General features: G+C 40.7%; 1 protein-coding gene across 2 annotated transcripts in view; it reads left to right on the plus strand.

The window, feature by feature from the left end:
* Positions 1–9: 9 nt before the first annotated feature.
* The window catches only part of AREL1 (apoptosis resistant E3 ubiquitin protein ligase 1), a 30,151-nt gene continuing 15,332 nt past the window's right edge, over positions 10–14,828 (plus strand). Inside the window, exons 1-9 of one of the 2 annotated variants that reach the window (XM_054971588.1) lie at positions 10–302; positions 6,012–6,265; positions 6,980–7,039; positions 7,661–7,887; positions 8,459–8,696; positions 9,933–10,102; positions 10,181–10,361; positions 13,560–13,807; positions 14,708–14,785. In XM_054971588.1, coding sequence (XP_054827563.1) covers positions 7,024–7,039; positions 7,661–7,887; positions 8,459–8,696; positions 9,933–10,102; positions 10,181–10,361; positions 13,560–13,807; positions 14,708–14,785 — 1,158 coding nt within the window. In that variant the 5' untranslated portion in view covers positions 10–302; positions 6,012–6,265; positions 6,980–7,023. The remainder of the gene's footprint in view (positions 303–6,011; positions 6,266–6,979; positions 7,040–7,660; positions 7,888–8,458; positions 8,697–9,932; positions 10,103–10,180; positions 10,362–13,559; positions 13,808–14,707; positions 14,786–14,828) is intronic. The other variant, XM_054971587.1, reaches the window with a different exon arrangement.

Raw genomic sequence — 14,828 nt, forward strand, 5'->3', positions numbered from 1 at the left:
CACTTCCGGCTACTAGGGCGGGCAGAAGGCGGCGGCTGTAGCCCGCGGTTTGGGCAACCGCTGAGACCGACAGTTGGTGCCGTTAGTCCCCTTGCCGCTGCCGAGGCTTTGCTTCCAGAGGGGAGCGCAGAGAGGGCCGAGTTCGGAGCTAGGGCAAAGAGACGACCGCCGTGGGGAAAGGGGGCGGCGCCCTTGGGCTTTCCCTTCCTCTCGTTTTCCTTCTGCTGCCTTGAAGAAAGGGACGCGTCCGAGCGCCGTGCGGTTGGGCGGTCTTCGCTCCCGCAGAAGAGTCGGGCCCGTCGGTGGGTTTCCTCCCGGAGTCTCCAGCCTGCTAACGGGCAGGGCAGGGGAGTTTGGAAGAGAGAGTGTGCCGGCGAGGGAAGCCGCTGGGGGAGGGTTGCTGGTTCCTTTTGCTTTGTTACTCGCCACACCCCCCTCCGTTTGCGGGCTAAGGAGAGCGGCGGAGAGGCTGGGGAAAGGGCGATTTTGGAAAGAAGGGCTTCTCTCCGTTAGCGTCTCTTCCTCGTCCCTCCATGGGTCTGTACAGATTGGGGGCGGGGGGGTCCCGTCCTTCTCCCGTCGTTTAAATCGCTCTCGAAAGTCAGAGTTGGCAGTTTCAGGATTTTGGATGTGGTAAAATGTTTATCTCCCCCCCCCCCCCGAAGAACAACTGATCTTTTTTACACGGGAATCTCAGTTTGCCCCAGTTCTTGTAAGCTTTGGTGCCATCGATTCTGCATTGTTTATGTCCCGCCTGTTCTGCTGCAGTGAGGCGCTTCATTGTTCCGGTGGTGCTGTCCTGAATAGAGTGTTGTTCTGGAAGAAATTCTTTTTCCCACCGTGTTTTCTGTACTTTAACATGAACTTTTTTGTGCTGCTTGCCTGAGGTGATGTCAGAATTACCCAGTATAAATGAGCTAGCAGTGTCTTTTTACTGTTGTATGTGAACTGTCTGGCCCAAACACGGTTGCAGTTTTGCTCCCCTGCCCCTTATGTTTATTCAGTAATTTGGAGGTATTTAAAATTCATAAGGGAATGTTTTAAATCATAATATGAAATATTTCTAATAAGTCATGTTATAAAATCTGTGCCATATTGCCCTTCTTCTGTAAAAAGGCATCTTGGTAAGTCTTGCATATAAGGTAGGAGGAAGATAGATTATGTGGTTCTTATCTGCAGTTATTCTTATGTGCATGGTTGTTTTGAAATATGGGCTTGTAAATAGCTACTCCTTGTAAAAATCTTCTCTATGCAGAGAAGTCTTACAAAAGGTTTGTTTTAAATGTCAAGTAAGTGGGTTAAAATTGTTTCTAGGCTTACGTGTAATAGTTTGTTCCTATTCCTATGCTTTCCTTACATTGACTACTGTGAAAACTGACTAATGAAAATTCTTCTTTTTAAACTTAATTTGCAAGTATTCCTGTGTGTTAACTGGCGCTTGCAATGTGTTCCCAAGATCAGCAGAGCCCTGATTGTATTTTATCTGGTTGCTAGTATATTTTATTTTTTGTTTGTTTATTTATAGTCCACTTTTCTCACTGAGATCTGAGTTATGTGCCAATTTCACCATATGCCAGCACAAAAGAAAGCTAATTACCAAGCACATGGTATGAAATGGCTATGTGCACATTCATTGTAGTATGGGCAAACTGGAATAAATTTTGTTAGTCTTTAAGGTGCTCCTGCCCTGCAAGAATGGTAGGATTTTTCAAAGGATTGGTGGCAATTGATGTGACACAGGGACTTGACTTTTGCAACTTGTACTGACTCAGCCATGTAATACCATGTCAATTCTAGGTTAAGAATGTACAGTTAATGGATGCTTATGTTCTTCAGCATTTGCCAGCTAAGCCTGCTAAAATATATTTCTGCTTTGCTTGTGGTCTAGGTTCTAACTGCGTAAGCAGTAATAGGGTGTGCAGTGTGTTCAATGGGCTGTAAAGCTTTTTTCACACAGTTGTTGGCAAATTGCTGTTAATCATTGTTACATAGCTCGATGCTTAGCTGACGTTAAGGTACAGTGGAAATAAAGTTGCTATAATCAGCTGGAGGTTAAATGTTGATGCGAGTGCAGGTCAGCTTAATTGTTTTTCTATTCTTGATTATCTATTAACAGACTCTAGGAAATATGAAAAAAGCACCAAACGACATCTCTTATAGAATGATGGGATTCAATTCTATTTGCATTCTGATGTCTATGATTTTGCATCATAGACATCACTGCCCTTAATGCTTCCATTCAATGAGAATATAAAATTGCTTGAAGCTGAATTGCAGGTAACTGTAAAGTAAAAATATGTCTGCTTATTGGTATGGCATCCAAAAGGGCAAGAAGATCAGGAAGAAGATCCATACAGAACTCCTTGCAGCATGCAAAAGAGCATAGAGCATACTGCAGGTGGTAATATGACTCTTCTAGTTTTGCTGCAACTAATTTGTGTGATATGTCTACCTAATACTATTTGCCCATTTAAATGTCAGATATTTTCCTAGAATCTAGCTTGGAGTATAGCAGAGATATGGGGCTGTAATTTTCCACTGCTAATTTTTCTATGGAAAAATGTTTTATTTCTAAAGATGGATTGTTTTGTGAAATAAACAGCTATTAATTAATTAATTATTATTATTATTTGTATTTATATCCTGCCCTCCCCGCAAGCGGGCTCAGGGCAGGTCACAACAGAAGATAAAATATACAAGATAAAATAACAATATTTAGAGGAATTGTGTAGAAGCATGTGTGCGTGTGTGTTAGTGATTTGAAAATGGAGTGATGATAAAACCACAAGTGCGTGTAATAATCAAAATAAGAAAATCAAATTATGAATTCATCTGGCTGCCCAAGTCGTATCAAAACCAAAGGCAAACTTATTTCATCTCAGGCTACAAGTGAAAACACAACCAAAACTGTGACTGATTTTGTTTCAGTTTCCGCAAACACAATATCTTATGTCTGATCTTGAACTGGAGAAGTTTGAAATATGATTAAAGTAGATCTGAATCAGATTTTCTTCAGCCTGGTATGGAACTAACAAGTACTGCAAGAGGTGGTACAGAATGTGACAATGAAATTGAGGTGCCCCATGACCTCCGTGGTATGCTTCTGTTGAAAATGATGGCTCCACATGTCTGCAACATATCATGTGCAGTTCTTTGGATGTGCTACAATTATTATATCGACAGTTTTCAGTTCTTCCATTTTTTTCTTACATTTAAAATATAAAGAAATTACAAGTGATATTGTTTTTAGATGATTGTAAGTATTAGTTCAGTAACATAATTTCCACAAACATTTGAATTTGCTTGAATATTACATTTAAACCATGTTTGTTTGTTTTTCTTTAAATAATCAAATATTGCAGTTCAAGTATTTGTTGCCACTGGAACAGAAAACTAATATGAAGTACTTTTAGAACTTTGTTTACTAAACATAAACCACAATAAACATGCTAAATCAGATTGCACTGTATTTAGGGCATCTGAAGAATCTCCAGATTATTTGGAAAAAAATTGTCACTGGTGATGGGGCTTTTAAATTATCAAATTCTTCCTTTGAGTTACAGAAGAATTATCCACGTGTTTTGGAATTGGGAACTAAAGATTACAATGTCTCTTTTCCATAAAACATGGGCTATAAGCCCGCTGAGCCCGCTGATGCGGGAAGGGCAGAATATAAATATAATAAATTATTTAAACAAGCAGTTTTTGATTGGATTTTATTACAATAGAACCATCCATAAGATTTCCCAAGCAGGCCTAAATTCAGTTTAGGAGTGTAAATTTTCAGCAGAAAAGGTGCAAGGGCAAAGAATTAAATGCTTTCCCCTTCCAGTTTTCCCATTTAAATTTCACTCCCAAAGGCTGTAGCCTGTTCTTTTATTTTTCCATGTTTTTAAAACAAATTACATGTAATGTGGCATTTTACCCTTAGTTCCTATGCTTGTACCTACTTATTGCAATCCATTTGATGTCGAATTATCTCTCTAATCTGATAATGAATTTCATTGTACTTTTGAGTCTTTGAAACTAGCTAAATGGGCAAAATAGCTTGATCCTCTGTGCCCTTAATATGTTTGATGTCTGGTTCTAGCTTATTTGGAGCAAAAGAACAGGTTTTGAATGTGTTAACTCTTCTGCTGTTTTTGGTCTGTCTAGTCTGGCATCTTGCTTGTCATTTCACATAAAGCGAATGAAATCAGAGTTAAATTTACTTACAGAGTGAGACAGGCTTTCAGGCAAGGGGAATTTTAAAATAGTGTACTGAAAAATAGTCAAAGATTGCTGTCATAATACAAACCTCTAGAATAAGAAAGATGTTGGCAGGTTTCAGGTAAAAAATTTAATCAGAAAATACCTATGTAATTTTTCAGACATGGATGCTAATGGTAGGCTGGCCTATGGAGAAGGGATCCATGATGTCTCATAGGACTAGGATAAGTTCTATGTTTGTATATGATTGTTTGGAAGTTCCTTTGAAAGGAAAATTTCAAACTTGTTGAGTGGCATTTGCAAGCAGCCCAATGCATGTAAGCACCTTCGTGAAAATATAAGTTGCATTCCAAGGGGACAATACGTTTCAGTCATTGGATTTAACCTGCACTGGAAAATTACTCTTTGGCTATGGCACTTAAATTATCTGGAATTTTTATAATCATTGTAACCATTTGCTGATAGTTTGAGCGGTAAAATCATCCTTGTCTGGTTTCTGATCTCCCCAATATATAGATAATTTGGTATGCTATGGGAGGGTTTCCAAAGGAAGGGCAGAATCTATATGGATGGTAGGGAACTTTCAAGCCTGGATAAAGCCTGGGAGGGGGAAAAGCATTGATCCTTGCATTACTAAGCTCCCGGACTGTAAAGCAAACTCTCCTTGTGGCTGAGACTGGCATGTGTGCATTAACTGGGGTGGAGAGGAAAATAGCTGGGGTGGAGAGGAAAATCAGGAAGGTTAGATTTGGATGGAGTGGTTTGTTATTTCCTTCATCAGTGAGAATCCTCATCCCCATCTAGTATGAGTGTTGGATCCAGTACCAGAAAGACAACTAGGATTCCCCCCCCCACTGACTATAGGGAATTGACCGAAAATTGTGTATAGCCACTCCCAGTTAGTCTTAAGGCCTAGACCTACCACCACCACCCCAGTCCATCCATCCTAGAAGAGTTCTTGGCCTACTTGGATTGGTACCATTAGTAGATCTTTATGACTGTTTTCCAGGAAAGTTAAGAGGCCTGCTCAAAGGGTATAGTGTCTATTATCCCTCTATTCAGCATCTTGTACCATTGTAAACTTAGAAGTTTCTACTAAATATTTATTAAAATTTGGGGATCTATTCCAAATCTGTATCACAAGTTGTTGTTTGCGTCTGTTGCCCCTTCATTTTTCCAAGTACAGTGAGTCAGCTGAGTGTGGAAACTCTCTACTGCCTTTCCAGACTGCATGTCAGAAAGTCGTGCATAACTGGAAAATTTGTCTAATTTCTCAAACAGACAACTGAGCACTAGGCACTATTTTCTATCTAGAATCCCCAGCTAGGAAAGGAAGAAGTGCCTGAGCATGTTGGATATTCCCTGTTATGTATAAGAGAAACATTTGAAAACTGGGCTTCTGTGAAGCCCAAATTAAATGTCTTTGGTGACATTTTCTTGTATTTTTTTTCATCTGGATCTGAGGAATGTGGAAACTTGAAGTGAGCAGAGGAAGAACACCAAAGTTTTATAAACATCACAGAGGAAAGGGAACTGGTGCTTCAGCATAGATTAAGGAATTTCACCAATTTTTGCTTGATACTCATTGATATGCTTTTGTAGGCATGGGCGTAGCTGTACTTTTCCCTTCATTTGACTGTTGGAATACTTTGTGTGTTCCTATGTTGTGTTCTTCCACTAGAACATTTGTGGTTATTGGAACTCTGTGTACAATGCAATAGTAAGGATGTTGCCCTTATCTGCTCGACTAATCGTTTGATCATTTCATAAATGTAATTTTAATTTCTGGTCTTTCATTTCAGAAGGATGTGCCAGCAAATCTGAGGGATGTAGGGTGCGACAATGCAGAGTGCCACTCTTTGGGATAGGCGGCTCTTTGGTATGCGTGATTCCCTAGCTGTGAACCTGTATTGTGAACTCCCAAATTACTTTTCTTCATGATGACCTGGCAGTCATCCCTTCTTGACACTTTCCAAGAATTTATGTGCTGAACAAAAAGGTGCTGAGGAATGGGCATTCCCCTGCTATCTTTCAGGACATGGGAGTTTGTGTAAAGGTATGTGGTTGCAGGGGTGGAGGACCTACTTGGGCAAACTGTGAACTACTGGTTAGAATTTTGTAGATTACTGACCATCAGAAAAGAAAAAAAATTCAACATAACAATTTGCTGCTGTTTTGGCAGATAGTAACATGCATAAAGAAACTTGGTGTGTCATTATGTGCTTTCTGGGTCTTTCCAGGCCGTTTAGAGTAGAGAAGCCTGGGCAATGTTGATTTTTTACTTAAGTGAAATGAAAGAGACAAACAAACACAACTCTTCCTTTTCCTGTGTGATGACCCACTCTTTTTAAAATCTGGTTACTACTGACAATTGCTGTGTTAACATCTTTGTGCATAATAGATTCAGACTGTGCATAATAGATTAAAACTGGGACAATGCTGGTGATGAGGTTGCTAGCCCAAGAAGAGGCAGCGCACATGCTTAAGGTTTTATAGGCCATTCTGCATTTTCCTTATTTTATTATGGAATACATATGTCAGATATTGTGCATTGTTAAACTGTCTCGGTTCTTGCAACCAGACATTACAATTTTACTTTACAATTTCATGGTGTAGAAAAATCACCAGCTTTTAATTTTTTAAAGAAGAAAATAGATTGAGGATGAGGCTGGAAAGGGTTAGAAAATGGTTGATGTTGTATTTTATAAGTGCTACGCACATGCAAAGAAGGGGGTAAGATACTGAATGGATTCTGCTTTTTGCATTCCAGATGCAGCTGTGATCCTCGGCTGTGTGTCTGATTGAAGGGACCTAATGTTTTACGTTATTGGTAAGCAAAGAATTAACTGCTCATGGGACACATTTTTTTTCTCAGGTCAGGTGATCTTCCAAGTCCAGTATGTTAATATTGACCTTGAATGTCATCTTCTGGCATACCATTGTCCTCACTCATTTCCTTTTTGAACCTTTTGTTAGAGTACCCAAGACATTTTGGTGCCAGAGACAAAAAAAAATCCAAATTTCTCCTTTTCTCCCCAGTAAAAATATGATAAAGTAATTGACATATAGCTATACTTTAACAATGCCTTATAATATGCTGTTCACGCTGCCTGTATTGTGGAATTGTTCTCTCTGTATGACTTCCAGGTGCTTATGAATTCCTATCTTGAGTAGTTCTGAGCAGCATGCAGTTCTCAAGCTGCATATTTATGAATTCTTCTTGTGTTTCTGAGTTCTGACTGCTGTGTATTTTCTGCTTGTTGGAGAAGCACACCAAGTACGGTGCATGAATCAAAAAACAGTAGTGCAGAGGAAAAAATAGTTTTATTCCTATATACTGCCCATATGCATTTCGCTGACACTTCTTTAGGGGCTCTGTATAATAATATCAGGTGCTTTCCTCAGCAGCAGTTCTGAATTCTGACTGCTGTATATTTTCTGCTTGTAACAGGTGGGATCACAGTATCTGTGGTAGCTTTCTTTTTCACCATTAAGTTCCTTTTTGAGCTTGCCGCACGTGTAGTCAGCTTCCTCCAGCATGAGGATCGGGAACGCAGAGGGGAGCGGACCATTTATGACTACGTGCGAGGCAACTACTTGGACCCCCGCTCTTGCAAAGTTTCCTGGGATTGGAAGGACCCCTTTGAGGTGGGCCACAGCATGGCCTTCCGAGTGCATGTAAGGGAATGTTTCTGTTTCCACAACACTTTGGGGAGTGGGTCTAGGTTTAGGGTATGTGGCCTGTTCCAGTACCTTTCCCTCATAGCTTGTTGTGTTGGTGTCACTACACAGATTGAATTTTTTTCCATACTGATGTGTATCATCACCAAAGACTTGAGAAAAGTTTAGGGGCATCTCATATGCTTTTGTAGTAAGTTTCTGTGGGCTCCCAGGTTTAGGCAAGTTAAGCTTAATGATTTACCTGAAAAGATGTAGCTGTGTCCACTTTGCTTCTGGCTTTAGTTTTGTTGAGACTGCTGTATATACAGGCATACAATTTGGAGATCACCTTTGTTGAAGCATTTTTTGAGAAAGTTGTCTTTTTTTCTTTTTAAATCATATAAACACTTCTATCAAAGCATGTTGGAAGCTTGGAGTTACTTCCACTACACGAACCTTATCTTAATTTGGGGCATGATTCACAACATGGAGCTTTGAGGTCCTTTCCTTTTCACTGGTACAAAATTGACCATGTTTGTACTATGTCTGTGGCATGCTGTTCACCTGGGCTTCTTAATTCTTCATGCAGTTGTTCTATAAAAATGGTCAACCCTTCCCTGCTCATCGTCCTGTCGGGTTACGAGTCCACATCTGCCACGTCGAGCTAGCAGTGGATATTCCAGTGACTCAGGAAGTACTTCAGGAATCCAATTCAAATGTGGTGAAGGTGGCATTCACTGTGCGCAAGGCTGGGCGCTATGAGATCAGTGTAAAAATTGGGGGATTGAATGTGGCATACAGCCCTTATTACAAAGTCTTTCAGCCAGGTAAGTCCAGGGTAAGCAAGACATAGTTGGGAAAACGTTCATACTGATTATATGCCCCATTGCTACTATTATTTTCTTTTAACAGTTATTTAGCATTTTATTTATGTTATTTATAGTCTGCTTTTCTCACTGGGTAAGCTACAGTGTCCCAAGTTCTCTTTAGGATTCTATTGCACGCAGTTGGTTAGATTTATGAATCAACCTGGTTTGCTAAACACAATAGCACACTCTTCTAGCAGTAGTGAACAATCAATTAAAATATCTAAAAACACTTCACTCATAGAGAATTAATAGTAGCTGTTGAAAGCTACAAGATGATCAGGCATTCATTTCAGTGGTAAAGATAATATGTTTAGTTTTCTCCAGGATGGCAAGTAAGAAGTAGACACCCATGGTCCTAACTAGCTCTGCCCCTGCTGCATTGGAAGTTGGAGAAACAGATTTGGTTCCTTGGGATTGTATCTTTCTGAGTTTTTCCTGTCTAGGTATTTTCTCCATTTACATGGGCCTCAATGTCCTCATTTAAAGGGAAAATGTCTCTACTTTTGGCGAATAGCTCAGAAGCTCAGCTGCACCATCTTGTTGCCACTGTCTCTTCTGCTCATTGTATCACCACATCTTGACCAAGACGCTTACTTTGAAGTGTACATATGAAGAAAAAGCTTAATCAAGTTTTAATAATTAATAAGCATTCATGCACTGCCTTTCTCTTCACTATCTTTACATATTACTTCAAGCAGTTGATCCAGTTTTGATTATTACTTTGCTCAAGCTGTTCCCCAATTTTCCCTCATAGATGCTTGGCTAGTTTAACCACACACTTCTGAACTTCTCTTGTTTCTTGCCTTCAGATATTTACTAAAGGGTCTTACAGTAACTGACTTATTTAACTGCTATTTAACATATCTCCTTCTTGGCACATAGTCTCAGTTTTTCTTAGCTGTACCCTCTGAACTTTTAATTCCTTAGTCAGGTTCTAACTTAGTTCTGGGGTTCTTGAATCCTTAATTAAGAGAGCACCATGCTAAGTGCTGCACTGTGGTCACCCATATTAGAGTATTAATCTGTGCTGTGCTCAAACAAAATTGAAAACTAACAGTCTGCCAGATGGTGATGCTAAAATTCTACTTGGGTAACCTTCTTTTCATTTTGTCTTATCAATGTTTTATTAATTCCCTATGAATGTCTCTTACAACGCCAGCATGATGCTAAGTTGAATTTTTTAATTTATTCCAGGGACAGTGGTTCCATCCAAAACCAAAATTGTTTGCCATTTCTCCACTCTGGTGCTGACTTGTGGGCAGCCACATACTTTGCAGATAGTCCCTAGAGATGAATATGATAACCCTACCAGTAACTCAGTATCGCTGATAGATGAGCACAATTACAGCCTCTCCATCCATGAGGTAAGATTGGCATGTGCTGGCCCTGATAAGACAGAAATAGACCAATTTATCCTAATAAAATACTTTTTCCCCCTCTAGCTTGGTCCCCAAGAAGAGGAGTCTTCTGATGTTTTGTTTGAAAAGTCTGTGGTATCAAATCAAAAGACTTGTCAGGTTTTCCTGAGACTCACCGTGCTCCGTAGGGGGTGTTTCCGTGCCTGCATCTCCTACCAAAGCCAGCCTATTAGCAATGGAGAGTTTGACATCATTGTTTTAAGTGGTAAGTTGAGAAGAATGTCACAGTTGCCTCCATTTCAACTCATCCACTTAATGCTGTTGCCTACTACAGCATTTACCATTGATTGTTTTTTATTTGTTGGATTTATATCTCACCCTTCCTCCCAAGATTTGACGCTTTAGTGATGCAGCAAATCTGTAAGGTAGCTAAGCAGGGAAGTAGCGACTTACCCAAGTCAGCCAAGTGGGTTTAATAACTGAATGGGGTTTCAACTTTGTGTTTCCCCATTCCAAACCTAACATTGTAGCTATTGTACCATGCTCACAGGTTCTCTCTCTTGGAAGAGTGGCAGTTTTGTGGAATCTCTTGTCCTCTTGTTGATTTCATGGGGGTAATGATGATAAAAAAGGCAAATGAACCCTTGCAAAACCATTATGGAACAAGGGTTCATTGAATTGTGTACCTGAGTGAGGCAAAGAATAAAGAGTTTACTAATGTGAAACTATATAGGAACATTCCATTGATAAAGTGCATTCCCCATCGGTTCAGTCTGAAAAAAAAATTGCTTAGCTACACATTGCAGGCATATGTGTGTAAACAGTACTCTAAAACTTTTCAATTAAAAAAGTTCTTTCAGAGTTGACAGTTGGGAATGGAGAAGCAGCTGGAGGGAAAAGGGTTAATCATTCCCTCTCCCCCACCCCCACTGCTTCTCTGCTTCATATATTCTCTTCCCCCAAGTTGCTTTTCTTTTTCAACAAGAAAAGAAATTGAAGCTTTTAGTTGCCAGTTCCCTCAAACACGTACGTTCTAGAGCCAGTTTGGTGTAGCGGTTAAGAGCGGCAGGACTCTAATCTGGAGAACCGGGTTTGATTCCCCACTCCTCTGCTTGAAGCCAGCTGGGTGACTTTGTGTCAGTCACAGCTCTCTGGAGCTCTCACAGCCCCACCCACCTCACAGGGTGATTGTTGTGGGGATGATAATGACTAGAGATGGGCATGACCTGCATTACGATAAAAAAAACTCCATGATAATGGCAATTGCCCGATCGTGACCTGGTGGATCGTTGTCTTCCACGGCAAACGATCCAGCGGTCGGGAGGGGGCTGGACCGGGGCAATCGTGATAGGATCGGGAAGCTAGACATTCAGGCGCCAACAATCTATTCCCCTGGCAACGGAGGCAGGGGAATGCCTGAGCTCTGTTTGCCCTCCTTCTTTCACGGAGGTTTCATGCTGCACACAGAGGTTTACTGCACACGGAGGTTAACTTTTTAGCAAAAGAAATTTAAGGCAAGAAACTTGATAATATTTCCCCTAGCGAGGAAAAGCAAACAGTTGTGAGTGAAAAGGTGGCTTCCTGAGAAAAATATAAGCAAAGTGATTGGGAGAGGAAGGGGTTAAGAGAGAGAGAGAAAACAAAAACCCCTGGCTTTGAGAGCGGCTATCAGCAGAAGCTGTTTTGCGCTCCTCTCCTCCTGAGTTCATTCAGTGCGTTGAAAGAGTTAACACTGAGAAGAGATCTCTTCTCAGTGTTAACTCTTTCAACGCACTGAATGAAAACAAAAACCCCTGGCTTTGAGAGCAGCTATCAACTGAAGCTGTTTTGCGCTCTCCTCCTGAGTTCATTCAGTGCGTTGAAAGAGTTAACACTGAAAAGAGATATCTCGCTCCTCCTGGCTTCTCAGCCATGTGTCTGCATCCTTTTTGCAAGAAGTTGATATGTGATTTGATGTTTCATTTGTGTTTTTCCTATTTAAAAAACCATAGGATCCGCGAGGATCCATGTGGATCCTAGTTTTACTTTCTTCCTGTTTAAAATATGCTTTTGGAAGACTGGCTGCTTGCTTTTAAAATCGGGTGGGGAGGAATGGAGGATTCTATCCCTGCTTTTTTAAAAAAGCTGGCTGAAACTAGTTGACGGGGTGTCTCTCTCTCTCTCTCTCTCTCTCTCTCTCTCTCTCTCTCTCTCTCTCTCTCTCTCTCTCTATTTGGAGAGGCAGGGACGGGTTAAAAACTCCCCCCCCCTCTGCTCTAAGTGCGCGCGCACGCGTGTGTGTGTGTGTGTGTGAGAAAACGTCCCCTCCCTGAGAGGAGGCGGCTCGTTGCCGGGTTAAAAACTTCCCCCCCTGCTCTAAGTGTGTGTGTGTGTGTGTGTGTGTGTGAGAAAACGTCCCCTCCCTGAGGGGAGGCGGCTCGTCGCCGGGTTAAAAACTTTCCCCCCCTCTGCTCTAAGTGTGTGTGGGGGGGCGCGCCCCTCCGCTTTGGCCTCCCAGATCGGAAACGGGACTTGATCGGAGTGAATCAGTGATCTGGGGTCGTCACCAGCGCAGATGCACGATCAGCTTGATCGGTATTTTTTTTTGGATCGTGCCCATGTCTAATAATGACATACTTTGTAAACTGCTCTGAGTGGGAATTAAGTTGTACTGAAGGGCAGTATATAAATCGAATGCTATGTTATTATTATTATCAACCTTTTCTAATATTGATTTCAATGGAATTTGAGCATAATTGCTATTTCTGGATTGAGCTCTGTTTGTCTAATCTGCAACCTCTCTTCCATTGGCCAAAACAAAATAAATAAGGATCAAATTTAAGAGAAATCTTTTACACTGGCATCCAAAGTGCAACCTTAAAATGATCATAAATAAACAGAACTTTGCATTTCAAGCAAAAAAGTGATGTACCCCAAAAGAAGAATAATTGTATATAATGTTAAAGGAAATACGATCAGACTGTGCTTCCCTGCCCCTTTTATTGTTTTTAGAACTCTCAAAGAATGAGTGGCTAGTGAATATGTGAAATTTTTTGAGGGGAGGAATTTAGTTGTAATTGAAACTGTTGATTGCGAAGATACATAATGGCAAAAAGATCAGAATGAAAATGCATAGTGTGCATATGTTTTTGTGGATCCCTTGCAATAATTCTCCCTGCCCCCCTGCCCCCCCTCCGCAGGAATCACCGTCAAGCTTAAATATCCAGCTGTTAGTTCATGGAGGGGCCATGGCTCAGTAGTAGAGCATCTGCTTTGCATGCAGAAGGTTCCAGGTTCAGTCCCCAGCATCTTCATTTAAAAATATCATGTAGCAGTTGAATGACCTTCCTGGAGAGCTGCTGCTGTTTGGTACACAATACTGACGTTGATGGGCCAATGATGTGAATGTAAGGCAGCAGTGTTGATATCACCTTGTGAGTTTTGGCCACATTAGGCTTTATGCTCATCTTTTTGTATGTTGCAGAGAATGAGAAGAATATTGTAGAGCGAAATGTTTCTACCTCAGGGGTCAGTATCTACTTTGAGGCCTATCTTTACAATGCTAGTAGCTATGCCAACACACAGTGGCACCTTCCACCCCTCCATTTGGGTGTTTCTCAGCGCCGCCCTTCCAATGCTACTGAAGATGAGGATGAGGACTCTCCCTCTGACAGTCAGACCCCTGAGAAAGTCAAGAAACCAAAAAAAGTGTATTGCTATGTTTCACCCAAGGTAAGAATATATTAAGGAAACGGCAACAAATTTTGCACAGCTCCTATTACTTCTGTTTTGTATGTCTGCTGTTAACTAATAAAAATCACTTCAATCTGATCTTTGGCTGTTGATACTATTTTCTGGGAAATCATCCATAGTACTGTAAAACAGCTGAGGAACCTTTGCATGAAGATACTAAAAATCAAACTGTCCAAACCTTCCTTTAACCAGAGATTTGAATTGTGACTGAATTTGGTAGATATAGTTTAGAGCACTGCTGCCATGTTAAGGATGAGAAAATGAGAAGTAAAGTGATTATCTTCTATTGCACTAATTTCTTTGCAGTTTGCCAGCCTGCGGTGTTCATTTTTTGTGTTAATTGGGGGAGGGACTGCCATATGAATATTATGAATAAATCACTAGTTTTGACTGTTGCTAAAACATTCTAATTGTGAGGAATTAATGTAATATGGTCATCATGCCTACTAGAAACAAATTGACAATTAAAGCATGGGATGTTGCTGAGATGTCAAAAGTGCATGAAGTTAGTAAGGATAGACAGCATCGGATGGTTTGGAAAACATGTTAACCCACAGGCTAATAGTTTCATGCAACTTTCTTTGGTAGGGGGAGGCTTCCACTTTGTCTGCCCAGTCATTGCAGCATAGGTGCTGCTGTTGTATACTGTACAAAAGTCCCCCCCCCCACACACATACACCTTTTTTCTTTATTTTAATAGCTTAATGGAAGGGAAGTACATACAAAGAGTTGGTGCAGCCCAGTCTTGTTAAAACCATTTTTCTCTCTGGTAGAAAAGGTTTTCTCTTTGGGCTTGTCCATTATTGAACTTTTTTGCTTGTCTGTTGTTGAAACTTTTTGCAGTATTGCGTTCATTAATAGCTTTCTTTGGCTTCACAGCAATTCTCTGTAAAGGAGTTCTATTTGAAGATCATCCCTTGGCGCCTCTTTACCTTTAGAGTCTGTCCTGGAACCAAGGTGGGTTTTTGAAATTCCCGTGTGCAGAGTGGTGGACTTTGGT

This window comes from Eublepharis macularius, chromosome 2, assembly GCF_028583425.1.
Source record: "Eublepharis macularius isolate TG4126 chromosome 2, MPM_Emac_v1.0, whole genome shotgun sequence".
Classification (NCBI taxonomy): domain Eukaryota; kingdom Metazoa; phylum Chordata; class Lepidosauria; order Squamata; family Eublepharidae; genus Eublepharis; species Eublepharis macularius.